Source organism: Anarhichas minor, unplaced genomic scaffold (genome assembly GCF_050575085.1).
Source record: "Anarhichas minor isolate MPS153535 unplaced genomic scaffold, ASM5057508v1 ptg000026l, whole genome shotgun sequence".
NCBI classification, from domain to species: Eukaryota; Metazoa; Chordata; class Actinopteri; order Perciformes; family Anarhichadidae; genus Anarhichas; species Anarhichas minor.
The window spans coordinates 11,000,701-11,027,567 of NW_027466472.1; the positions used below are offsets into that span (position 1 = coordinate 11,000,701).

General features: G+C 42.4%; 1 protein-coding gene across 1 annotated transcript; it reads left to right on the forward strand.

The window, feature by feature from the left end:
• The first annotated feature begins 254 nt into the window (after positions 1–254).
• On the forward strand, positions 255–9,983 carry bmp16 (bone morphogenetic protein 16). The gene is made up of 3 exons (XM_076100461.1): positions 255–801; positions 6,164–6,534; positions 7,426–9,983. Exons 2-3 carry the CDS (start codon positions 6,171–6,173, stop codon positions 8,499–8,501), a joined length of 1,440 nt encoding a protein of 479 aa, XP_075956576.1. The 5' UTR covers positions 255–801; positions 6,164–6,170; the 3' UTR covers positions 8,502–9,983.
• Positions 9,984–26,867: the final 16,884 nt, after the last annotated feature.

Genomic DNA, 26,867 nt, shown 5'->3' on the forward strand with positions numbered 1-26,867 from the left:
TGTGTGTGTGTGTGTGTGTGTGTGTGTGAGAGAGAGATAACAGCAGTACAGTAAATGTATTGGGGCAGGTCTTAGTGACATCACTATCTAGGAGGATCTTACTGGCCAGGCAAGTCAATTACAGTTAAACTGAGTTTACCAGCTGGGTACTTTGTATAGCATAGAAAAAAAGCAAAAAGAAGTGTGTGTGTGTGTGTGTGTGTGCGTGTGCGTGTGTGCGTGTGTGTGAGTGTGTGGGGGGGGGAGAGAGAGAGAGAGAGGAAAAGGGGAGGAGATACAAAAGGGAGGAACAGAAGGGAGTGCAACGGAGAGAGACATAGTAAGGCGGTTTAGGAAGAGGGAGTTGTTGCCGGTGATACAGTACAGACAGACACAACTCATTTTATTCCTGCAGCTTCCACATGCACAGCGCCGACACCAGTGTGTTTTAAACAACCAGTGCAGGCAACAGAGAAAGGGAGTTGCCCACTTGCAGAGGTCAGGCAGGCAGGCAGAGGGGAAGCCAGTGGATGTTTTTAAGAGTTTGCTTATCTGACACTGACAACAGGATGAGAAGCTGAGCGAGGGAGCAGAGAGGGGACAAAAACATGGAGAGAGCAGCAGTACCTACAGCCCGTTTACATAGGAGACATAGAAGAGACAGACACTGGTTACCTTGAGAGAGATAAAGAAAAGAGACAAGACGTAAATAGTCCACTTTGTTCAATCTGTCCAAAGGAGCGGGAGCGAGAGCCGAGGGATCGTAACACTGGAGCTCAAGGATAAACCATGGACTCTGCATACATCCCACTACACCTGGACGTGAGTACTACATCACTTTCACACACACGCACACACACACACACACACGCTGTGTGTCTGTCAAGCCACAGGCCACAGGAACTGTGCTGCTGAAACCATTAGTCACTCTGGGGAACAACACACACACACACACACACACTCATGCACATGCATACTCCGCTGGCACAGTGTCGCTCAATCAAAATCTTGTCCGGTGAGCAACTAGTCCAAGAATAATGCTTCCATTATGAGTTCAAAGAGCATAACGTAACTCACCACCGCTGCAACATACACAGTATGAATTGGCCCTCAGTGTTAACGCTCAGCAGCTTTAATGTGAAAAGCAGAGGTGTGTTTTTGTTCTGTATTTCACCACGGCTTAACTGTCAGACACACGATGAGAGCAGTCTCTGAGCTTTCAGCAGCCACGGGTTAGATATGTCAGTGTTTCCATTGATGCTTGTGTTGCGCCTCAGCGGGGGCCTCCTGTTAACCACAATGCACTTGTGACACTGAGACCTCCGGGCATCCCAGGCTGAGACGAAAGAGGAGATACTGAGGAAATAAAAAAAAGCAAGAGGATGAAAGTTGAAAATACACGGCAACCTGTTGATGCTCTGTTCAAGCTCACGCATATGAGACTAAGTCTGTGTATGTGGTTCCTGATCAGCCAGTTATGATAAAGAAGACGGGAAACACCGGGTCTACTCCACTGAACCGAACATGTGTGTGTGTGTGTTTGTGTGTCTAAATCTATTTTGACCGCTCTCACATATTTACAACCCAGCTCCACCACAGTTCCATGTCTTGGCGTGTGTTTCCTGCTTACGTGTTAGTGCTCACTCTGCCTGGCACCTAGCATGTGTTTAAACCCTGTATATACTGCTCTTAACATGTGTGTGTGTCTGCATGTGTGTGTTTGACGTCTGGGTGTATTAGCCAGCTAATCGGTCCAGCTGGGATGAATTAGAGAGCGTTCTATAAAGTCCAATAAAACCACACAGCAGCCGACCTGGAATATTGTTCGAATGATTTCATCTGTTTCGCCTGAGAACTGTTTTGGGCATTTTTCACCCCGCCCCCATTATATATTGACTCCCCAGCTCAAAGTCGTGCATTAATGACTGGTTAAGCATGTGGGGTATTGTGCAGTTATAACCTCACAGTAAATTATACAGACTATGGCGTGCATGCTCAGTTTATATATGTATGGCACAGTTGCAAGTGGAAAAAGAGCAGCAGTGAATACAGATGTATCCTCAGAAGTGTTCTCAGGTGTGTACTATACATCACATTTGGTCTCATGAGGCTGTCCAACATGAAATATGTTGGCGTGTTTGAGTGTGCTCAGAAAGAGAAAATCAAACCTGTGGTATAAACGCTGCACGTATCATGTTCTGAAAGAATGAGACGGCAGCATAGCAAAATGAGAGCTAGCAGGGGAGGGGGGGATCAGGGAGAATGAGAGGAGGAATTTGGGAAAAGAAACACGGGAAGAACAACAGGAAGGGAAAGTTGAGGGACCAAGCGTAACATGAAGACAGCGGCGGTGGATAAATCAGCCGGCTGCGGTGACACTCCGGCCCTCTGGCCCGGCAACAGTCTGCCGCACTCTTCCGCAAAAACACCATTCATTTAAGACAGGGAAAAAAAGAGCAACTTTAATGGGAGAGGAAGAAAAGGAGAGACGGAGAAAGGGAGATAGGGAATGGGAAGGTGATGCAGAGAAGCACAAAAACAGATATTGTTAACAAGAAAGAACAAGAGAAATATGGCAGAGAGGGAAATTGATGGATGAATCATATGAGAGGAAGAGGGAAACAGAAAAGAGAAAAGCAGTTAAGTGTTGTATGACAGCATAAAGCAAAAGGACAAAGATCAAGGAATGCAAAATGGAAGGAGGAAGGGGAAAGGGAGCAGGGTTTGAAATGATAAAAAGAGAGACAGTGAGATAGAAACATGACAAAAGCAGGAGTTAGAAACGGACGTCAGAGGGCAGAGGTTTTAATCAGAGAGTTCAGAAAGACACGGGGCAGGCCGGCGACGATTCTCATCCGTTGTGCACCAGGGTCACGCCACTGTCGGCTCGGGAAGTCAGGTCTAATATTTCTAATAGGCTGAGCTGCATGCATGCACACACAGAGAGACGATGCACACACAGAGACCCTAACCCTTCATCTCACCTTATCATGGACCCATTAATCAATCAGCTGTCCTCCTTTATCCCCAGGAACATTTGATTAGTCCACATTCCTGCCAGAGAGAAAAAGAATAAAAAGTGAACAGCGAGGCAGGGATAGTCAGATATGAAAGCAGGAACTGGGGGAATGTTATCATAAAAACGTCAGCTTTTACGGTAACTGTAATGAGACGGCATCAGGATGTATGCAACACATAAAGATGCTAAATTAAGACTGGATCATACAGTTTGAACTGGACAGAACCAGTCATAACACAGACACTCAGGGAGAACAGAGAGGCTGTATGTATGTCAAAGCGATGTAGGGCAAGCTTGTCTCCGCTCGCAAACCTCTTCCTCGCCTTTCCGTGTTTCTCTTCCGAGCGCAGGTCGTGACACACCCTGTTGTGTGACGACTGAACCTTTGAACCTCAGAGTCACCTGGGTGGTTTTGTACTTTGTGAGGAAAGTACAGGAGAGAGAGAGATGGTGTTGTTGTCCTTAATCTGCTTTACAAGCCTCCAAAGAGTATGGGAGAGGCTGTCCAGCATGGTGTCTAATCTGTAATTGTCCTCTGCGTCGTTGCCTCAGGTGAAACAGCCCTGGGTGGGGCTACGAGAGTTTAATGGGTAGCCAGCAACAATCCCACGCTTGGAGGTGGCTTACTTTCCCAGGCCTGCCCTTTGAACCACGGACCACATGAGCAACACACAATGCATGAAAAATGTACACACCTTCACACCTCTGAACTCCTTTTAACCCTTTCCATGACAGTGTGGTGAGATTAGTGGTCATTACAGTGTCATTATGTGTTCGCTCAGCCATAAATGCCTCTGTTATCTCGCTGTAGAGGGCTTAATCAATTCTCTGTCCCTTAGAGAGGGACGAGGGATGAGATGTGGAGATAGAGAAGAAAGATATGTGAGAGCTCGGACAAGGAAAGAGATAACTACAAGCTGAGAGTTCTTCTTTTAGTAAGTGATAGATATAATTTATACTTCAGTCAACCACGGCGACAATGGGTTCCTGATTCACTTCTCTTATACTTCTATTTTGTCGCACTTATGTTCGTTTTAAGTTGAGATTGTCTTGTCTCTGACTCCTTTGCTCTGACCCTTTTACTCCTCAGCCCGACCTCTTCAGGTCAAGAGGGCCGTTAAACTTGTTGGTTTCTAATTACTGGCTCGGTTATTATTAACACCTGCACTACAGATGTGCAGGGTGTTAGCCAGGCCGTAGTGGTAATTACATGATCCCCTGTCTGTGGTCCGGTTCCCGCACTGAGAATAGTCATGGAGGGAGAAATAAGCTGATCACTTGAGTTGAGTCCGCTGAAAGAGGATTTACTCTCTCAACACAGTCAAGTTTAGCTTAAAGGAGCGCTGTTGTGCCATCTGTGGGGTTTTGGTCAGAATTCTGCTTCAGTAATCAAGAATAGCAAATGAATGATGCAGGTGTCGCTGTGGGAATTCATAACACTACCGTTGGGGAAAGCTCAAAAGACACTTCTGCATATGTGCAAATAATACTCTCCTTGGAAGAACCCGTAAAAGTTATTTATTTTTTAGGTAACCATTAGAATTTCAAGAGCGCAAATCATGCAAACCACAAACCTTGTATATTTGAGCTTTTCTTTTTAATTGATTAAAAATTAAAAAATTTGAAGTGCAATTAGCAATGAGTGCTTGAATGTAATACTTTTGAACATAGTTGAACAGAACTAAACAAAAGCACCCAAATTCAAATTGCAGGATTTAAAACAGGTATTCAAGGATCAATATTAGACAACAACTGCATCTGAATGATATGATATGATATGATATGTTTGGAGTCATTGGGCAAAGATTCCATGATAACATTTCTGCATTTTGTATAAGTCTGCAGTTTTCTGAAAAGAAAATCCCAGAATTGGAAAATACATCCCCCCTCTCTCCCCTTTATGTCCTAAGCCCCTCCCACCAGACGAGCATGCAATTCATACAATAACCATTCATTTCAAACTTCCTCCTGATCGCTTTATACAGTAACCTGTACAAGTACTAATGGTTCATTTCAAACATCAATCTTTATACAGTAACCAAGTACTAGTCGTTCATTTCATACATCATCCCAATCGCGATGCCGTTCGAGCAGCAATTGACCATGAGAAGTACTGTCCTGTTTTCTTTGCAAACATGTGGGCCTGTAAGGAACTTAGAGATGACATACGGGATTTGAGGCTCTAGATAGCTACAATATCGACAAAGTGTTCAGTTATTACCAATAATAGTTATTACCAATGGAGGAAAAACAACTTTTCCTGCAACTTTTTCTCCAGGGTATTTTGCCATTGAATCAGGCTCTCACCGAAGGGACGTGCATGTGCATCTGTATTTGTGGAGCAGTCAATAGGAACACCCTGTCTCTGTGATTGGCCCGGCCTGTGATCACGGACTAGATCTTCTTGAATCAAAATATGCTAAAAGGTTCATATGGATTACTGCCGACCTCAACTTTACGAAAAGCTTCCAATCGTCTTCACTCACGCAGACATCATTATAGAAAGCTACCGAATGTTTGAATGAATATTCTCCAGTGATTTGAAAATGAAGGGAGAAGAAAATATCCGTCAGTGAGTGGCCTCTACAACTCCATTACACTTCACCAAAGTCCACAGCCGCTGATTCATGTTAGATCTCTTTCATTCACAGCACTGTGATCTCTTTCACACATAAACACACAGCAAGATTCAATTACTGTTTAATTACTCATGCTTAGGTGTCCTAGGAGATATGTGGCCCCTGGGGGTATGAAGCGCGCCATAAATTAACAGAGAAAAAACAAAGTGGCACTGTTTCTACAGACAGGAGTAAGAAGCAAACAACTTCATATGGATATGTGGACAGTAAATTTCTTGAACATATGCCACATGAAGGCTGAAGACTGATGAGAAACTAGTGTGTCCAGGAAGGGGAAGACATAAGCATGACATACAGAGTCCTGGAGGGACTATCTCTTTTTCAAATTTCATAATTTGTAAATACAAAAATTCTAAGCACCTAAATTTAAAGAGGATCAGAAACGTTGCATAACCTGCCTTCATAAGTTTGTCTATTGATTTTGAAGATTGCTCCTCTTTTGTCTTTTATTAACTACTCCCTCTCTTGTTTTCTCCATCAAACCTGTCCTCCCATCATTTATCCTCACCTTCCTGTCTCCCTCCAGGTCCACCATGTTCCCTGCTAACCTCCTGCTCCTCATGGTCCTGCTGCTACCTCAAGCATCGTCTGGTCGCCAGGGTGGAGACACCAGCGACCATGGCAGGGTGTCCCCCGTGCCTTCCTCCTTGTCGCCCCCACCAGCTGGTTCCCTCCTCCTGGAGCCCAGTCTGGCTCGGACCATCCAGAATCTCCTCCTGAGCCGGCTGGGCCTGCAGTCGCAGCCCGACCCTCGGCCTGGAGTGCCGGTGCCTGGGTACCTCCTTAATCTTTACCGCTTCCACCAGCAGCAGTACCATCTAGTGGAGGACCCCTCATTTATCTTCCCCAGCCAGCACATCCAGCAGGCCAACACCGTACGCAGCTTTCACCACAATGGTAAGCTCTCTGGTACATCATGATGCTATGCTGTCAACCTATTTAACTGCAATAAAATAAAAGTATTTGAAACGTTATTGTTTGGCCTTTGAACTTTTGTTTCAAGGAAGCTGTTCCTTCTTTATTAACCACAGATGAACTATATAGATCCTATTTATGACAGATGTTTGTTGTGACTCACCAAGTATCCATCTGTGCGTTCTTAGATAAGATGGGTTGTTTACAATCCTGAAGTCTTCTTTAAAAACATGTGCGAGCGCATACTTAGAAACACTGAGGGGAAGTTTGTTCTGGACTTTGCTCTGCAGTTCTTATCATGGCTCGATTAACCTGTTAGGGAGTCCGAGGGCAAACAATTGCTGTTGGGCCCCCGCCGATCCCCCACCTATTGCCCTGCCAGTCACCTCCAAGTTCACACATATCTTTTTTCTAGTTTAATTTGTTTAAAAACAACTTTATTAACACGATGAAGCTCGATGAAGCTCGTAAAAGTAGATTATGACACAGGATCCCTGCGGCAGATTTTGAATCACCCAGTGCATGTTGGTGTAGGAATGTTTGACTGCTTAAGAGCCTCAAATAAAAGTTCTTGGCAAGAAAATGCTATGCTTGTAGTGGTTTGATTCCCTCAATATCTTCTGACGAAAGGTAAAAATTGGAGCTTACAGTGTCAATGTGAGCTATTCACCGTAGTAACATAACTTATTTGCCAATATTAGTAGATAATTTGGCAATTTTGCAATTGAAATTATTCAAGAAATATCTGGCAAATGACAAATGACAAATCTGACTAAAGTAGGCACTGCTGTTTGTGTCTTGTTGAGTGTAAATAACATCTTTAAACCACACTAAACTCCCATACGCCCTTGTCTCTCTTCCTCTTTCTCTTAGAGCCCCTTGGAGACAGTCCTTTAGCAGTGGATCGTAAGAGGGTGCACATCTCCTTCAATGTTTCCTCCATCCCTCAAGATGAGAGGGTGCTCTCCGCTGAGCTTCGGCTCCTCCGCAGTGACAGAGCCTCACTGGGTCCTGGGGTCCACAGACTAAACCTATACCTCACTGAGCACCATGAGGACCCTGAGCCCACCCTGCTGGAGACAAGGTTACTCACCACCGGCCTCCACAGCCATAAAGCAAGTGGTTTCTGGGAGGCTTTTAGCCTAAATGCAGAGCTCCTCCATAAGGCCCTTGCTGGGACTGGTAGTCTGGGCTTCTTCCTGGAGGTCAGAATTGAGAACAGCACCATATTGATCCCTGAACAGAGCCTCTTCCCTGCCGCAACTGAGGAGGAGGCAGAGAAACGCAAAAAAGGACACATGAGAGTATGCAGGTCTGTGGGTCAGGACGAGCATAGCTGGGCCCAGGAGAGACCCCTCTTGGTGGCTTATAGTCATGACGGTCGTGGAGAGCCCTTGGTCAAACATGGCAGGAGGACCCCTAATGGAGGCCAGAGGATGAGAGGGAGAAAGGGGACAAAAGACAGGACCAGGAGCAGCAGCATGGGCCGCAATAGAGACCAAGCCTCGGTCAGGGACAAAAAAACGGTGTATACGGTGCCAGGCTGGGGGGCTGTTAAAGGAGGGGTCGGTTGGAGCGATGGGGGAAGGGTGAAAAGAAATGGTGGTCGTGCTGCAAAACTGAAGCGCCTTTCTCGTAACAGATGTCGCCGCCATCCTCTATATGTAGATTTCAACGATGTGGGCTGGCACAAGTGGATCATTGCACCCAGCGGCTACGACGCCTTCTTCTGCCTGGGAGAGTGTCGCTTTCCTCTGGCCGACCACATGAACTCCTCTAGCCACGCCATGGTGCAAACTCTGGTAAACTCTGTGAATGGAGCAGTGCCTCGGGCCTGCTGCGTCCCCACCTCCCTCAGCCCCATCGCCCTGCTCTACCTGGACCCTCAAGACCGAGTGGTGCTGAAGAATTACCAGGACATGGTGGTGGAAGGCTGTGGCTGCCGGTAGTGGACTGGAGAACTCACCCAGAGAAAGCCAGACGTGGATGGAGCAACAACGAGGGAATAGGAGAAAGACAGAAGCTTGAAAAAGGCAGATGGTGGGAAGAAGAGACGCCAGCTAACTACAAGCAGACATGGAGACTGATAGAGACAAATGTAACAGCGCAAGAAGGGTGAGGGGAGAGGAGGGAGATAAGGGATTGGATATAGCAGCTAAATATGAATTATGAGGAGCAAGACAAATAGTCAGACATAGAATGAGAAAGACAAAGAGTGAACAGACATAATCTGCCACACAACAGGATAAATGATTCGACAATAAGGCAGAGGAAGCAGAAATATGGTCAACACAGATATACTGCCAGGAATTACTTTTCACGTTTTACCATTTAGCAATGATGCAGCTGTTTACACCATCAACCGACAGGCTACTTGTTCTCTCACGAGAAGCCAGCGCTTAAATATCAGATGGCGTCTATTCTATACCCCAGTGTTTGCCAATCATCTCATACGACTGTCTCACAGGCACATGTGTTTTAGCAGTGGACACACAAATTAAGCTCTGGAGCAGAATCCTGTAACTTCCTCATTGACTTCCTGATGATCCGATGATCGACAGCATTAGCAATATGACAATGGCACTAGTACGGCTTCTAAACTTTGTGTGACAGTGATGTTTCTGCAGTATTTGAACCAAGAAGTAGGGTGCATCTGTAATAAGAATGTTCATATAATGACAGACTGTCCCCTTACAAGCGCCCCTACGTCACAAGCTATTTAAAACCACAACAATAATGCTGAGGAACTATTATGCTATTGTTTGAATGTACTACTATCACTATTATTTAAAAGAGAGATTTTTTTATGTACATTTATTTTGCAGACATGAAGAAAATCCAAGTGATGGTTGTCTTGTGATTTTACATAATTCCACTGAATGGCGATTCTAACTTAAAAGACACATTATGTATTTAAGTAGCAGCAATATGGTGTATTTAATCTTGAAAATATTTAAGATACCTGCACTCAGCAGAGCATACAGCAAATCAAATAAGAAAGCCTGCCGTCCACATGAAGTAATTTATGGTAGCTTTACATCAGTACAAATGTTCAGTGTATTGAATCAAGTCTGTGTTACTTAATCGTCCCACCTTTCACACATTTTGGTGTCCTACACATGATAGCAGACATAAGTGGTGTTGCCTTTAAAAGCTCAACTAACAAGTCAATTGAAAGCTCTTTGTATTGTAGCTACTGAAGTGTGTAACAACAGGTGTCTTTGCTAGTTGTGTCTGCATGTGTCAAGAAAAAAAAAAGCAGGACCGACATTAAAACTGGGACTTTAGTGCCTTTCAAACAGGGGCTTTAAAAGTGTTCTCTGCTGAGCTTAGTAAATGTTTTTCCGTGTTGCATTTTTCTCTCTAATGTTAAGCAACAGCTTGTAAAATGTTTGACAATATACCTCTAATAAACAAAGCAAACAGCACAACTGTCACATGACTTTTCTTTTGCATCAAACATTTTCTCCTTTTTGCAAGTTTTGTTTTCTTTTTGTGGGGCCCCGAGAGCATGAAAACGCTTTTCATATCATTTTCTTTCTTCAGCCTACAATGGAATTATTGCCATGTTCAGGAAGAAAAAAAGGAAGCCAGAAGTCCCACCGAGAGATTTAAACAGATTTGTGTATATGATACTGTAGCTAAGGAAGCAGCTTCAAATTCTCACATCGAAACAGCTGTGAGGTTTAAATTCAAGGGGAAATGTCTTATCTCCACTGCCCATCCTTGCTGTGAGCCGCTGTATCACTTCACACTACTACCCGGGAACAGTGCGGACGTGTGTCTGATCCCGGATATCACACGCGGAAGCGAAAAGAATGTAGATGAAGGAAATAAGATGCAGGAGCATAAAGTTACTTTCCACACTTGGCTGCAGGGGATTCATTAACGCAGGGGTCAAACTAACTCAACTGCATCTTTGACCTCCACATTCCTGCGTGTTCTCAGAAGAGGGCCCTGCCCTCCGCAGCCACCACCAGATGGGCTCACTGCTCACTGCAGCTCACAGGTGTGTTAAGCCTACAACCTGTGAGGGGAAGGGTGTGATATGGTTCGATAGAGAGCAGAAAGAAGTGTTCTATGTAACCCATTAACGTCCGACAAGCAGGTACAGTAGCTGGGATACTGCAGACTCACCTGATATCCTCTTCTTCTCTTTACTTTTGCTATATTACTACTTTGCAGGAATATATCATTCTTTACCCAGGATTCACTGCTTTAATTCAATGTTTGATTTTAAATGCAGAACTGTTATTATACAAATATAAAATACGGTTTATTCTAACCTTATAATGTTGTCTTTCATTTCATATGATTCATACAATGATGTGGCGGTACATCAACACATCCTCTTAATTAAAGGTGCATTACCTTGTAGGTGGTTGTAACACCATGGACAAATGTCTGCACCTTTGATTGTGCTCCGTACTCTGATTTGGGGATGGAGGCCTCCATATCAACACTTGTCAGGAGTATACTGGTGTGTGTGTGTGTGTGTGTGTGTGTGTGTGTGTGTGTGTGTGTGTGTGTGTGTGTGTGTGTGTGTGTGTGCGTGTGTGTGCATGCGTGCGTGTGTGAGTGCGAAAAAACAGAGCACAGAGTAGAAAGTGTAGAGGCAGAAAATAGACACATCATGTCATATGATATCAGGTTCACAGATGGTTTGTGCCTCTGCTCTTGTAGATAACTATTTGGGTTAGAGCCAGTATATTTCATCTCATGGGCTGTAACACATCATGGTTCACTTAGTGGTTGACTGATAACCTCTGGCCTTTTTCCTCCATGACCCCCTACTCACTTTTTCACATACAATCCATTCCTTATTCTACATTTCCTGACTCATCTATCTCTCTCAGCCTTCAGCTTCCCCTTTGCAAATCACAGGTTCTTCAACTGCGTTTTTATCTCAGCCTATTTGTCAATCGTCTGCCCATCTTGACACAGTGTTTGCCTCTAAACCTTTTTCCTCTTTTAACCTGACCTATAGACTCTTTCTTCTCTCAGCGTCTAGATCAGAAACAGGTGTTAAACGGTCCATTTGTCCCTCACGATGAAGGGAGTGGAGTGAGTATTGATAAGTCCTGACCTGTTAGTTCAATGTGCTGCTGATTGGATTGCAAAAGAAATTGGGAAATGCACCTTACATTACAATAGCATTTTGGGCAATCTATTGGCAGAAATTGAATATAATATTATTTTGTTTTCTTTAGTGTATAATCACCTGAAAATAGGAATCATTTTGATTTCATTGCCTTAGAATTAGCTGTTTATATCTACATAAGGGGAGGGTCCTCTTCACAGAGCCTGCTAGCATGTTTCTACAGTAGCCCAGAACGGACAAGACCAAGGACATTTGAGTTTTTGTGATTTTGTGTTGGCCACCGTAGTTCTCCTCCACGCTTGGCACGCGGGAGAAGTTTCAGTTGGTTGCAACCTGCAACCTCACCACTAGATGCCACCAGATCCTACACACTAGACCTTTAAAGGAATAATTATAGTTTGCTATAACATGGCTGTCATATGTGTTCAGCAAATACGGGGGCATCGTTCAAAGCCAGTGTGATTGTCTGACTTGTGTTCCTTGATTGTTATTGCGATATTATTAATGACAGAAGTTGTCACTGCCCTCCTGCTTTGGAAGAGCCTGCTGTGAACTTTGAGGAAGTTTGTCCAAGATGATGCTCAAGATACATTTTGCAGTTCTAGTTCATCACACTTTGACCTCTCCCTTCATCCAAGCTCGCTGCCTTGATCTCACCTAAACCTTTGAAACATGTTTTCTCTCTCTCGTCTCCTTCCTCTCACAGGTGCTCTGCTTATGAATTCTTAAGGGTGAGGTTGTGGAGCACAAAGACAGGATATGACCAGGCTTATCTTGTCAGATGTGGAGGCTGTTTGAGGCTGGGTAGCAGCAGTCTTGATCCAGTCAGCCCAGAGGAACACCTTCCCTCAGTCCATTAATCATTCAGGGGTCTACGGAGGAGCAATATTGCAAGTGACAGGGCTGCTCGGACACATGGCTGTGCCTCTTTGTTTGGATTTATCTGTGATGAATGCCAGTTAAGCACCAGGGAGTGGGCATGGTCTATCCGGGGTTTTTAGATAATTACAACCAGAGTTCACAAAAATGGTGCAGCCGCAGCCAGGATTTTAAACAGTACTGATGTCCGTAGAGCCTCCTCTTAAAGAACATTTTGACATACCAAAGAAAGTTCCCCCACTCAATCTTACTCAACATAAAAACTAGTTCATGTTACATTGATGATGATATGAATTACGGCCAGTTTGGCATGACAGAGGGTGCTAAATGCTACCATTCCCATGAGCCTCGAACAATGATGTCATGGAGATTAAGCTGGTCTAAGGCACAAATCGAGGCTATAGAAAATTTACACTTTTTACAAAAAACACTTTATCTTGAATATGGACAAAACACTTCGCCACAGTTGAATTCATCCAAAATTGGCCCATAATTTGGGCTGGTGAAATGGTTTTCTCACCAGCATTATCTTTATCTTTCTGTGAATATAACAGAATCTTGAGCTTTGTGATTGGATTTGTCCTCCATGCATGCTCTTTCTGAGTTGTAGTAACTTCTATATACCGATTTGACAATTTAAATCCCAGAAATCAGGCTTTAAAAAACAAAAATTTGTGTATGATTGTTCAATACAACTTCCTCCCCAGGTTGTTAAAAACTTAAAAATCCCAGAAGAAACACTGAGAAGATGACTTCAATATGGACCAGAGTCCAGCTCTTCATGTCAAGATTTTGAAATGTGTCAGCAAACAGTGCTGCAGTTGACCTTTGGCGTACGTCCTAGTTTTTAGTATCATCATAACATAACGTATATATATATATATATATACCAGCAACAACGGCTCAACAGACTGATGTCATGCTTGGGGATTGCCTCCTGGTTCCTGGAGTGTTGACAGAGTTCATCAGGACTGGCCTGCAAGTCTTCCCACCCACACTGACAGACCTGACCACGGACAGAGGCAGCCTTGTGTGTCCCTAGTGTCCCCTGCAGACTGACAGCCTGCTCCACGGAAACTACAGTACCTCCCACCTCCCTGTTAGACAGCTGGGTCAACTGTGCAGCCCACCCACTGCACATAACATTTAATGATACCTGTCTAAAGCACCTTTTGGATTACTTGTTTTTTTATTTCAATATGATGATTTAATAAACTATGAAGTTGACCATTGTGTACACACAAGAATACACTAGTATATGTAGACAGAATGGCTTGGGTATTTGGAAACCCTTTGTTCCAAAACATTTTCTACCTACTGTATTTCTGAGAGGGTATGCGTTATTTGTGAAAGTTTGTGGGTTGGCCAAAAGGCGCAGCTACAAACAGTGTTTGCCTGCAGGTTTTTTAAACTGTGATGATAAATAAAAGCCAAGATGACAGTGATATACCAGCAGCAGAAGTACCGGGGCATCACTTATACTGCCGGGGTCACAGACCCATAATGACTGCAAAATATTCCCTTTTGGGCATCAGAAACAGTTTTCAATCATGCTAACCCCTTAAGTACACTAAATTGCAGTTTGATACATATAGTGTGTCACACAATAAAATGGTAGTGTCCCAAATCACTATAGCAGATGTGGATGTATCTACCAGTTGTGTGCTGCTGCTTCTGCTGCTGCAGCTGCCGAGTTGGTGGTTTTAGTCTAGAACACACAAAACAGATAGCGAGGGTTTTGGGTTTAGCCTCCGAGCTTCAAAGAAAGACTCGTGCTGAAACTGAACGAGCAAAACTGGATCTCTGGGTCGCAGAGTGGAGCAGGTGCAACGCGTTGAAACACCGGGAAGGCCGACAGGAAGCAGTCATGTCACGAGGCAGAACCCTGACCCCTGCAGTCTGTCGCTCCAAGTGCACATCTCTTTTTCTCCGACTCATATGTGAATGTGTGTTTGATGTAACCGTGCAGAGGTTGCATAACGAACAGCTGTTGTCCTAAATTCATCCTTGTCAGTTGTGTCTCCCTAAATGTTCCAGATGGCATCTTTATCACAAGTGACACCAGTCTGTGCACCATGCACCTCTGCTCTTTTTCCTCCTCCTCTGTCATCTGTCTTCATTTCTCTTCATTTCTGTTTTCATCTCATCTCTGTCTCCCCTTACAGCTCAACGATGAAAAATTATGTTTTTACAGGTGTCTCACAATGCGGATGCTCTCCCTGCTTGAATGGGAATTGCATTCACTCCTTTCTGCTATTCCTACTTTCTCTCACCGCCTCTGATTTGCTCTTGACACTCAAGGTATGCGTTCAGGAACAACTGGAGTTGAGAAGAGGGAGGGAATGTTCATAAGTTCAGTTTTAATTGGCCCTGTGCTGAGGATGGAGGCAGAGATTTGGACTCTGCAGAGTACATTTAGCTCTTATTTCTCCACTGGAACAGCCAACAAAAAAGTTTGGATTCATTACAGCTTGGGTCCCAAAAGCGTACTCACCAAAATAATTACTGAGATCTGGACAAAAACATCACTAGAAGAATGTCCAACAGGGTAAGAAACATAAGAGGTCAGATGATCATCAAGTTGTAAACATGTTACAGGCCTATGGTCTAGCTTAGTATTAAAACCACTTCATCCAAGGAGAAAATTGAAAGTGAGCACACCTGAAATGTGTGCTCACCTGAAATCATAATCTTTCATTGCAAAGCAAAACGCAAAAAGCAGGCACCAAGAAGTCGGGCAGTTAACTGTGATGATGCTTAGAATGTCTTTGTCATAAGCCATATTTGTACTACATCAATTTGGCTAACCTGGCACCACTCACACCAAATTTGCAATGAGAAAATTTCCTCTCACTCATTCTGGCATGTTTTACTGATAAACTATAGTATACTAAACTATACTTGCAACCCATATGAGACCATGAGAATCATTACCCTGCCCCGGTGCATTTGTTTAAAACCTGTCTGATTGTATTCTTAACAATGTCGCCGTATTCCCAGCTTTAAGCAATTAACTTGGTGAGTACAATGTTATTTCTACCGACTGAAGTGATAGCCGAAACTAAAAAGTTAAAACTTAACTCATAATAAATTGTAATTATCTTTAAAATTATCTTTGTGTCCTCAGTGTCCTCCCTCTCTCAAATCACAAGGCCCAGACCAGCGGGGTAAAAGCAGTGTAAACAGATCCATCACTGATGGTTAGCTGTTGATGAGCCAACAGACTGGAAACAAGCAGGGAGAAGGGTACAGAATGACTGAAACACAGCCTGTGAAGAAAAGGAGTGAAAAATATAAGGAGGACTCAAGTGATGAAGGAAGAGAGAGATGGCAAGGGAAAAAGACAGGAGCTGGTGGACAGCTGTTGGTCTGTTTACTACGAGGATATCGCTCTTCTCCAGATGTTTAGCAGCACACAGAGGAAAAAGGAGAGAGAGGAGGGTATAGGGACGAAGGAGAGAGAGCAAAAGAAGATGTGAGTGGAGGTTCAGTGGCGGTTGCCAGTTTGGACTCATCGTGGTGTACTTTATGACTTGCACATTCAAAGGGCTACGTGATCAGTAACCAGGAGTCATAGTAGGAATGCTCTGTCCTGGGATAACAGAGGAAACAAACACCAGGCTCAATGATGAGTAACCACATCCACCGATCCTCCTAAATCACCTAGAGAAGTAAAAAACATAAAAGGAAAAGTGAAATACATAAAGTGAAAATCACACAATGTGGATATGATATGTTAACCTATATAAGTCAATAACTCGTGCAGAAAAAGGTGCTTTATTTCTTCCACATGTACCTCTAATCTTAGGCTATATTTCCAGGATTTTTGTTTCTTGTCTAGCTTGTCAGACTTGAACCACGTGATTTGAGTTTGCTGTTCTGCGAAGTGAGATTAACTCCTATGCAAGCACGTCGGCTCAATCTAAGGGAGCTGTCAGTGTATTTCAATTTAGCCACAGAGTCTCCCTCCTATCGGTCAACTAGAGGAAGGAAGGCAGAAAAGGCAAGAGGGAAAATCATCGAAGAGAGTGACGAGAGAAGAAAATTACTTAAAACTGAAAATGGGGCCTTAAATGTATTAATTTCACAAACATGGGAGGTCAATGTAATCCCCCTTCATCCTGTAGCAAAGCCATATAATACAGGTGCAACACAGTTTTGGCTGAAAAGATCATTCCCCCCCCCCCCCCTTCTTGTCTCATAGGTAGCTTTTTACAAGGCTATTTTCATTATACTTTTTCTCAGATCCAGACTCCTTCATTGAAATTGCACATGTATCTAAGTTTGAAAACAGGGCTGATAACGGGCGCATGAATAACTGGGGCCTATCACCGAGCAGCAGCGGTACATGATGCTCCTGAGATGCATTAACGCAGGCCGCAGCCTTTCCAAACTCTCTCCGAAAAAGTAACAGGAGAAAAAAAAAAAAAAAACTGAGACGGGGAGAGGGGAAAGAAAGAGAGAGGAGGGAGAAGGCCTGGCATAAAGATTAGATTAGCACTTTAAAACATCTGTGAACTCGTCCGGCCCAAGCTACGCTTCCCCACAGATTTGGGCCTGATCTCACATTTTCTTTCCTCCACCTCCCCTCCCCTGCTCTCCACTTCTACTTCCTCCACCCTCATCCCCCTTTTGTGGTTTGTCTGTTCTGTTTGATCTGTCATTGGACTTTTAGTTATAAGGCTAAGGATAAGGTTGTTTTATCTTTATTATTCTTATTAGCAAATATTGCCTGTGTTGCCGGATTTGTTTATGCCGCTGTGCAAGAGAAATCTACTGTCATCTAAAAAAAGAGTAACTCTGTCTGACCAGAAAATGGCCATTGGGCATTTGTTCAAACAACTTTCGACAAAAAGAATCACTTACAATTCTGAATTTCCGAAACAGTACGATAACAAATCAACCTCATTATGAGACCTGACAAAGAAGATAGCTATTCGCCTGGCAGAATATCAGACCATTTTTGTTACAAAAACACAATTTGACTCTCTCTTTCTGAAATCTGGCGACATTTGCGAGTGACATTAGATTTGTAGCCCCCAGTGGCACCATTAGGAGTTAAGAGGTGGTAAATAATTCGCTCAGCAGCGTAACATAATGGTGACGGGCACCGGTGTATTTTCTTTCTTGGGCCCTCGCCCCAAACACAAGCGCACGCTTAGCGCACACACAAACATGGACACACACAAGCACAGCATCAACACTCCCACCTTCCCAGAGTTTTGTTATTTAAGACATGATAATGTGTGTTATAAACACCCTCTTCCAGACCATCCATCTCTGCAAGTGTAGGTAAGGGACGACATGCCACCTAATTCTGTTCATATCACTGCTGTGCATTCATTAGGGGAAGAAAGCAATGGCCTGGTTTAGAGGAAAAGGGTTTCCTCTGTTCCTTTCCCCTTTAGCTATGCATTTGTTTCCAGCAGCATTGAGCTGTAACTCCAAAGGGAGGAAGGGTGGGAACAGTATGAGACAAAGCGATGGAAAGGCTGATATATACTCTCTAATCTCCTCTGGTGGGCTGGTAAAGACTCAATTATTCTGTCTGAAAATCAAGAGATGAGCTGAAACTCTTGAGGGACCACAGGAATGCCAATCAAAAACACAAATGTGTACTGAATACAGTATATTCTTAAATTAACTGGATGATGTCTCAATTGAACTTTGCTGGCATGCCCAAAAGCTCTTAAATGTAAACGTAAAGAAATGGCTCATAATCGTAACACTTTTCTACCCTATTTTCTCTTATGCCATTGGAACTATTTGTATTATAAGACTTTTCAACCTAAATACTTCAGACACGTTTCATGGTGATAAACAGAACATATCAATTTGAATCATGTTAACACCACTTATATATTCTTAAACGGGTGGTCATTTTACTCAAGTTGCATTGTTCTTAAAGCTTTCAAATGAACAGTAGCAACAATGGCATAGTCCTATAATTAATCATTTAAACTTGAAAATAATGAACATATTGCTGTCTGCCACAATCATATCAGAGTTTCTATTGGCCCAAAGCTTACGTGGATGGGAGTAACGGACACATTATGCTTGTTTTATTGGCGCAAATGGTCCACATCTGTACATATACACTTTTTAATGATACAGCACAATTTTATATTATTATATAATAAGCAAATTATTTGGCAGACCGCCTGACAGAGTGCCACAGACCCCATTTTGAGAACCACTAATCTGCCATCATTATCGTAAAATGGGAATGTGCTGTGCTAGAACAGGAAGCTTGACAGGCATAGCAACCATGACCAAATAGGGCGGAGCTTAGCGAATAATCAGTTGGCAGGTACGACTGTCTGTTTGTGGCTGGCTGCTCTAAAAATAATGTTTTTGTAGAAACACAACACTCTTCATGGCCTGTTGTAAAGCTCCTCTCATTTCTTTAGTTGATGTATTATTTCCCCTCTTTACTCTTCTCCAGCTGTACTAAAACACAAACTTTCCTTTAATTTAAAATCTAGGCAAGTTCACCATCAACCAGATGTCTAGCCGAGATCAGTGGTTTACTGGAAGCTGGAACCCTCGAACAAAACAGACCACATGGTTCTGCAGATTCCCAAAACTTGGTCTGAGTCAAGATCAGGTGTGTGTGTGTGTGTGTGTGTGTGTGAGTGAGTGGGGATGCTATGTACTATTTGGCAGAAATTTGAAAAGAGCTAGTAGGAAGGAAGAGAAGCGAGGCCAGCAAGAGGCTATGGAGCATTTCCATCTGAGCGCTTACGGGACATCAACAAAGTCTGTTGTAATATCAATGAGCACTATAGCAGGTGTCGATATTACTCTTGTTTTGAAGATGCCTGGCAAAAATTGTTGCAAACTTCCTCCTGAAGATGAAATAGTATTATGATTGGGAGTGAGGGAGACATTCCGATTGTGGTTTGGTCACAGCATGGAAACACCAAAAAACATCGCACACACGCCATTTAAATTAATTTATTTAGGAAGCAGCTCATACCGAAGGCTCAGAGGTTTGACTGTATTAAATCCTAGACAATGGCAACCACAGCAAGACAAAGTGTGTGTATATCCATTCTACATATACAGTGTAGTAAGAATATTAAGAAAACCAGCTAATCAGACGTGAAAACCATTATCTGGTCAGTGTGCACCTACAAAATGCAATTGTTTTACTGTTGATTGCATGAGGTGTCCGATCTTACTGCTTTTGTTGGACTATTTGTTGTAAGTCAAATTCACCAAAAGGATTAAGACATGAGGTAATTCTTGGAATGCCATCTTTTTTCTGACTTAAATTTTGTTATATTATAAGCGACGTGGGTGTATGATAAGGAATAAATCATTCCAACACGTTCTGGGTTTTCCTCATAACTTAAGTCCCAACACCAAATCAGACAAGCCAAAACCACTTCTCCTCGCTCTCCCCTCTCTTTTTCTCCTCTCTCCTTGCTTAACCCTATAACCTCTAGCTGCCTGAACAGCGCCAGCTAGTGGCGATATCTGCTATCAGCTCATCAACTTAATAACATAACTGTAGATACTAAATATGTGTCAACAAAATTATAGACAGCAATTCAATATCATACTAAATTTACATTTCCACATGTGCAATTTTGTTTAAACCTGTGTTTACGTTTACATCACACAGTTTCACTCTTACAATAACAACCACATTGCACCTATTTTTCATAATGCACAGTTCAGTGCATCGTTCAGATCAAGCTTGGACCATCTGTCAACATCTCAGGGTCTTGCTAAGCTATAATTGAGCATTCAACACTTTCTTCTGTCCAATGGCCCTTCCTTCCGTCCCTCTGTCCCTTCAGTGCACTTCCTGCCTTGTTTTCGCCAAAGCAACAGCACAATAACATAAATCACAGGTCTGTTATAGCCAGAATGAGAAAACCAAGCCTGAAGCTACGAGAGCATCTGCTCTTGACTCTGAAATACACAAGCATACACAGACATGCAGGCAAACAAACACAAGCCTTGAGCTGTCAGCACGGGGGCCTGAATCCTTCAACAGGTTATTTTTATACATATCGACAGGCAGGGAGGGACAGACCTGAGGCATCGTGTGCTTCACATGGGAGAGGGAAGAAAGGATGAAATCATGGAAGAGCGGGAAAAGGCAGATGGAGTAAGGAAGCAAAATATGAGCAAGAACAGGAACATGGAAAAACAAGCAAACAGGCCATTATGAAAAAGGCCAGAGATATTCCAAAAAAGCTGCTTCATCACCGTGTATCATAGTAGATGTGTAGAAGAGGTAATGCTATAAAGACCACTCGCAAGTCAGTGCTGACCTCTATTTGAGTATAAACTGTTCCCATAAGAAACATGAACATATTTCACTGTGTCACCTTTCGGTAAAACTGAATGAACATTCATGACGTCGCCCTGTTTCTCCTCTTTGGCCTCCCTTTGACTGAGACCACCAGAGAGACTCGGGATATCTTCACCTGAGAGTTTACAGTCCCTCTGAACTTAGCAAGCAAGTATTCTTTATGTCAGATTAAAAAATAAAAGTAGACATCTTCCAGTCTGAAATAAAATGCACGGATTCAGGTTCCCATGTTTATGTTGGGGAAAACATGCCATGGCTTATTAAGTGACAACCTGGGAATTGTTTCTGTCAAAAGAATTAGAACAATTCTAAGAAACCTCCAGCTGTGAAATAGAGTAATATGCTGAGTTTATTAGCGAGCAGGGATGTGTAGGCTGTGCAGTAAAGAAGGTGATATTGTCTGGGAAAAGGCTATTGGAACAACAATTTTTGTAACAGAATCCAGAAACCACTAATATTAAATGGACAGTAACCTCCATGGCAGAGGTCCCTCTCTCTCTCGTTCCCTCTTTCCCAACTCGGTCGGCAGGGTGGGTGGGAATGTGACCAGTCGGAGGGGGAGGAGGAACAAGTTCCAGGACTGCCACTTCCTACATGGCGGTTCTCAGGGAAGCAGCAGGGCTGGGAACAGGAAACTCCCCAAAACACATCACAGACAGGCAGAAAAGAATATTTAAAGAAATGAAGTGTGTAAATGCCTCTGTGTGTGTGTGATGATGAAGTACCAAGGGTGTAAGGAGGAGAGAGAAAGGACAGGAAGATAATTACATTTTAAAAAACGAGTTATACAGTGGACAGTAGCCAAAACAACTTATGACTGAAAAGAAAGAGAGAAAAACAGATGGAGGAATTAAAAGCAAGGAGGAATGGAAGTTTTGCACAGGTGGGATGGACGGATGGGTGGATGATGGAAAATCTCTTTGTCCTTCGTTCTTCCCCCCTCTTCTAATGACGTGGCAGTGATTTGCGGTGCCTGTCTTCTTCTGGTCAATCGCCACACACGCACAGGAGTTCAGTGGCAGATGAAATCCTTCACCAATTTTATATCTCCCAAGGTCCACCCTCTGTTTTCATAATGTTTAAAAAGGGAAATGTTCTTTTATTGGGAAACCGGTGACATGTGGTATGGACATATGGTAGCCATCACAGCTGGCTTAGAACCTGAGGAGGATAAAAGATGCGTAGGATGATGCAAAAGCTGAGGAAGGTGGAGAGGAGGATGGTACGAGAGAGGGAGGGCCGGAAAGGATAAAAGAAATTCACAATTTCCAGAAATAGTAAGCACAGGAGGGACTACTTTTGGAAACAGACATAACCTAATGTTATTACTTTACCATAGCAGGATGACTAAGCTAATATGAGGCTTCTGTCTAAGTCAGACTACACAAAGTTGAATATATCAAAGCTTTTTAGTACTACTTCCCTCAGTTTCAAGTCTTTATGCTGAGCTAAGCTGCTGGCCGTACAATGAAAGGACAAAGATTGGAGTGGCATCAATCCTCTCGTGTACCTCTCGGCAAGAAAGCAAACAAGAGTTTTTAACAAAATGCCAAACTATTCCTTTAAAAGCTGCTTCAGAGCAATACGATTAATATTCATATTAATTCAAATGTACACATAACACAAATATACACGCAATGTGTAAGATTTCACTCAGGAAATAACTTTGAGGCATAGTCTCTCAAAGTGTTCCTTTATTTAATGGGACTGCATGAGTCCAGGCTGTTGCAAAAGAAGTCATGGAAAAACAATCACAGCCTTTTTTTTTCCAGGAGGCGACAGACTTTAAGCACGTAAGGATCCTGGGACCTCAAGACACCCGGCTGCACTGTGGGTGTCCATAAGGTTTCATAATTAAAGTAGATGCACTCAGAGAATGACTCACTCTCCAATTACTGTCTGAACACCTCACATTAATTTAGTCTTTATTGACTGCAGATCACACGAGGGGCCAGACGTATTTAACACCTTTTTTCCTGCTGTCAATGAGGCATTATGAGGCTAATGCTGCTGTCATCCAGGAATTTATGAATGTGGAAAAAGTGGTTTATGAATCTGCTATTATCTGTTGAAAGAGGTGAACAATTGCAATAAATACTTTTTAGAAATTCTGGTATTTTCAGTGGGGTTATTGCCCTTTGGAAATTGATTAAAAAATATGAACACCACTCTATCCATTTGAAAGCATGTCTATAATCGTACAAGTGTGTCTGCACTTACGCAAGATGTCATTGACCTTTGACTTTGCTTCTTGTAGAAGATCAATTGCTTTCCTAAGATGGGGCACAATGTCCTGTAGTCCGCCGCTGACGTCTCCATAAAAGTGAGGAAAGGGGAAAAACTAGAAGCCAAAGTAACAGCAATCATCCTAAAAAAAACACATCTTCAAATGTATTACTGCTCAGGGAAAAGAGAAAAAGGCCTCAGTGTGTCAGCCAAAGAGAGCGTGAGGCTGCCTTCACTGTTTACCTGTTCACCTGTCTAGTGGGAAAACAGAGAAAGAGACCTATACCTGTAAATTTAGCAGTCAATTTTGTGAAAAATTACATATCAGGGAGAGATAAACTGTCTTATTTAACTTAGTGGGTTAGCAGACAAAGTAAATCATGTTTGGGGCTTTGATGTCTGGTTTTGCCTTCAATCTCTGAGTTTAATCCTATGTTTGGATCATTTCATGACTTCCTCCTCTTTCCTTTTCATCTCTTCTTCTTACTCAGCAGCAGACTGCAAACTGCAGTGTTAGTAGCTACTGTTGCTAATAAATACAGACGGCCCTCAGCCTTTATCCAGACGAAGACTCTCAGGAGAACGGCACAAAAAAGAGCTGGCCTGCTTCAATGATGACAACTCACATGATGAAAAACTACGACTTATGCACTGATCTAGTCTCTACTGAGTGCAAATAAATTGTGTTCGGAACCAACTCATTGTGTGCACTGGCTTTACACTTTACATACTTGAAAGTCAGGCTCCAGAGATATGCATCATGGGAACTGCTCTGTGACAGCTTGCGAGTCCCGTCCTGTCCTCGTGTCGGGAGGATGTTGAGAGGTTGAGCAGAATCGCATCTAATCTGTCCAAGGACAACCTGCTGGGAAGGTCCCCTCTTAATTTGTCTTCCCGCTGCTCTGCAATTGGCTCTTTGCCATGTTTTAAAGTGAATTTGAACAGTCAAAATGTGTCTCTCCTCCATAGCTCACTGTCGGTACATGGGGGAGAAGCAAAAGGTACAAAGGACGAAGCTGGTTGCCTTCAAATTTGGCAATGAGGATATTGACAATGACAGAGCTACCAGACATTGCTTTGAAGCAAAAAGAGAGTGAGAAAACACGAGAGGTCCTTTATGATGTTAAAATATTTACTTTTAGTGGGAGGTATTCTTTGCTCAGGTCATGTGTGCCACTAGCAATTTAATATCAAGTGTTATAAGAAATATCCCACTTGTATTAAGAATCTGTGCACTAACCTTTATTATCAACCCCCTCTGTCCATTCAATTAAATAGTTTAGTCATTTATCGACATAATGTTAAATTACTAGCTTTTTGTTTCAACCTTTTCACACGGTCTTCATCAGCAGGTGGAGATTGCTCAGTTTCCATGAAAAAGGCGATATGCATTATGTGGATCATGGAAATATAAACAGTACTGAGCTCGCGGCAGAGTAGACTATGTAACACGGTTGAAAAAGCCAATAAGTGGACCTTGATTAAGGATTGTTTTGTCAAACTATTGTTTACAAAGTCAGGAATTAATGTTGTTGCTTAGTTTAAACAGTGTTTATTCTCAGAAATTCGATACAACCTCAAAAATTACACCCACAAATACTGGTGGAAAAACACATGCTACCACATTTGGGTTACTAATCAGGAGTTGCCTTTTAGACCTTTAAACATAAATAAATCCCTGTTTATCTCTGACTTTTTCTGATTGTGATGAAACGCTTGATACAAAGTCGAGATGAGTCATCGTCACTCGCCCCAAGCAGTTAATTAGTAAGCACGTCAGGCGCTCAAGGAGGCAGACACAGTCAAGCACCTAATCATAAAGTGAAGGATCATCACGCCATTAAATGTGGTTTTATGAATGCTCCTTTATTAAGAATATGCAATTTAAGTAAAAAACAATAAAGACAACCTGCAACAAGCTACAGGTTAAATCTGAGGTCTGTGCTGCCATCTGCTGTTGATGTTTTTCAGCACATTATGAGATGAAATTCATTAAAATGGGTGGAATAGAATAGATGACGCGCTACATTGTCTGTTTAATGTTTGAAAGAATATATGTTTTATAAGCAGCGTGCCCTGATGCATGCGTTTCTGAAAGGAGTTTAAGAAAGAATAAACACAGTAAGGCCATAGATAGTGAGGACTATAGAGTTCAAAAGTAAACATTAAATACGTGTCTACACAGTTGGAAAATGCGTTTTGCATGCAAAACACTTTTGCACCAGAAAATGACTGTTTCTTTTTACTATAAAGGAGCTATTTTAGATCGTAATTGCTGCGCTCACTTTAGCACACTAATAAAACAGAGTTAAGGGCTCTGGGGTTTTAAGACCAATCAAACAGCTGTTTATCCAACAGTTTTCTTTTCTTCACACACATTTTATAGTTAAGTAAAGGAACAGAATATATTAGTATCAAAAGGAAAAGTGCTAAATATGCAGCAGAGTGCCTGTTGTATTATGTTAAATATTACATTTTATTATTTGATTTTTGCTTCCGAAAGATAGAGGGAAAGTATAAAATAGCATAAAATAATAAATACTCCAAAAAAGGGCCTCAGAAATCGGTTACATACCACCACTGCCTATTACAAATCTTGCTCATTGCTTTTGTGCCTGGTGGTTGTTGCAGCAATTTTGGAGTTCTATTGTGTGACTGATTGGGAGGTTGCACTGTCAAAATCGCATTCACTGCCATTAACACTTGAAACTTCTCTCTCCACTTTCCCTTTCTTATTAAATGAGTGTTTCTCCATTAATTTAAACAATATGCACATATATCATCAGTACGTTACTAGTAGGTTACTTTCTGTGCAGTTACTGTGATCGGTTTCACACAAATGTTTGGTATTTGCAGCTTTCCACAGGAAAAAGTGTGCTTGTGCAGAAAAGCACAACTTACTCTTTGCATCAACAAACAATAGTGTCCACCTGCAGTGTTACTCAGTTAGATGTATGCGAGCGATATCAAACAGTCTATAACGTTGTCAATTGTAAGCTGTTCTTCTTTGTTAGCTGGCATCCAAACCTTCACATTGCCACAAACTACTGGATTTAAACTAAAACTTCCCTCTCTGATATCATTTCTATACTTTCCAGGTGTTTATTAAGAGCCAAAAGCTTCTCTCAACTGCTGCTGCACACATTTTCCAGAAACTCACACATCCAGAAATCTCCTAGCAGCATCTATAAATACGTCAATTTTCTAGGATTTTCTTTCTACTCCAGCAGAACAGTAAATTACCATTGCAAAAAAGGTCAAAAACTTCACCTGATCTGACCGGAGTGGATTGTCCTTCTTGTCTCACACCATAACTTGTTCTACCTACTTCCTCATTATTATGTCTTTTCTCATATCTAACACTGATCATTTCTGTCTCCTTTGATAGCCTCCAAGACTGCATTATTCCCTTTGCACAGAAGTCTGTGGGTCTTTCAACATCCATTCTCATGTAGCAGAGGAGCCAGGTGTCAGCAATCAACCAATTACTGCCTGACTCATATAAAAGCAGCGCTCTTTGTTTCAGTGTGTAACTGCTGTTTTAATGTGAAGGAAGTGCAGAATATTGGTGAGTGTTTGTTAAAGTTTGATGTGGTCCACTGCAAGAGGAATGAGTTTATTCTTTCTTGTCTTGTGCATTATAAGACTGTGTTTGCTCTAATGTTTAAACATGACCTAAAATTCTATAGGCCTTAATTTTAAACACAACTGCTGGTTTAATGATGCTCTTCTCTAAATGAAAATGTATTAAATAGATTTTCTCCCAATTTAAGACTGGAG

What these genes read in the sequence shown, in the direction of transcription:
- bmp16 (XM_076100461.1), top strand. Translation starts at nt 6,171, where the DNA reads ATGTTCCCTGCTAACCTCCTGCTCCTCATGGTCCTGCTGCTACCTCAA. An exon ending in ACGCAGCTTTCACCACAATG is followed by an intron (nt 6,535 to 7,425) that starts GTAAGCTCTCTG and finishes TCTTTCTCTTAG; the next exon opens with AGCCCCTTGGAGACAGTCCT.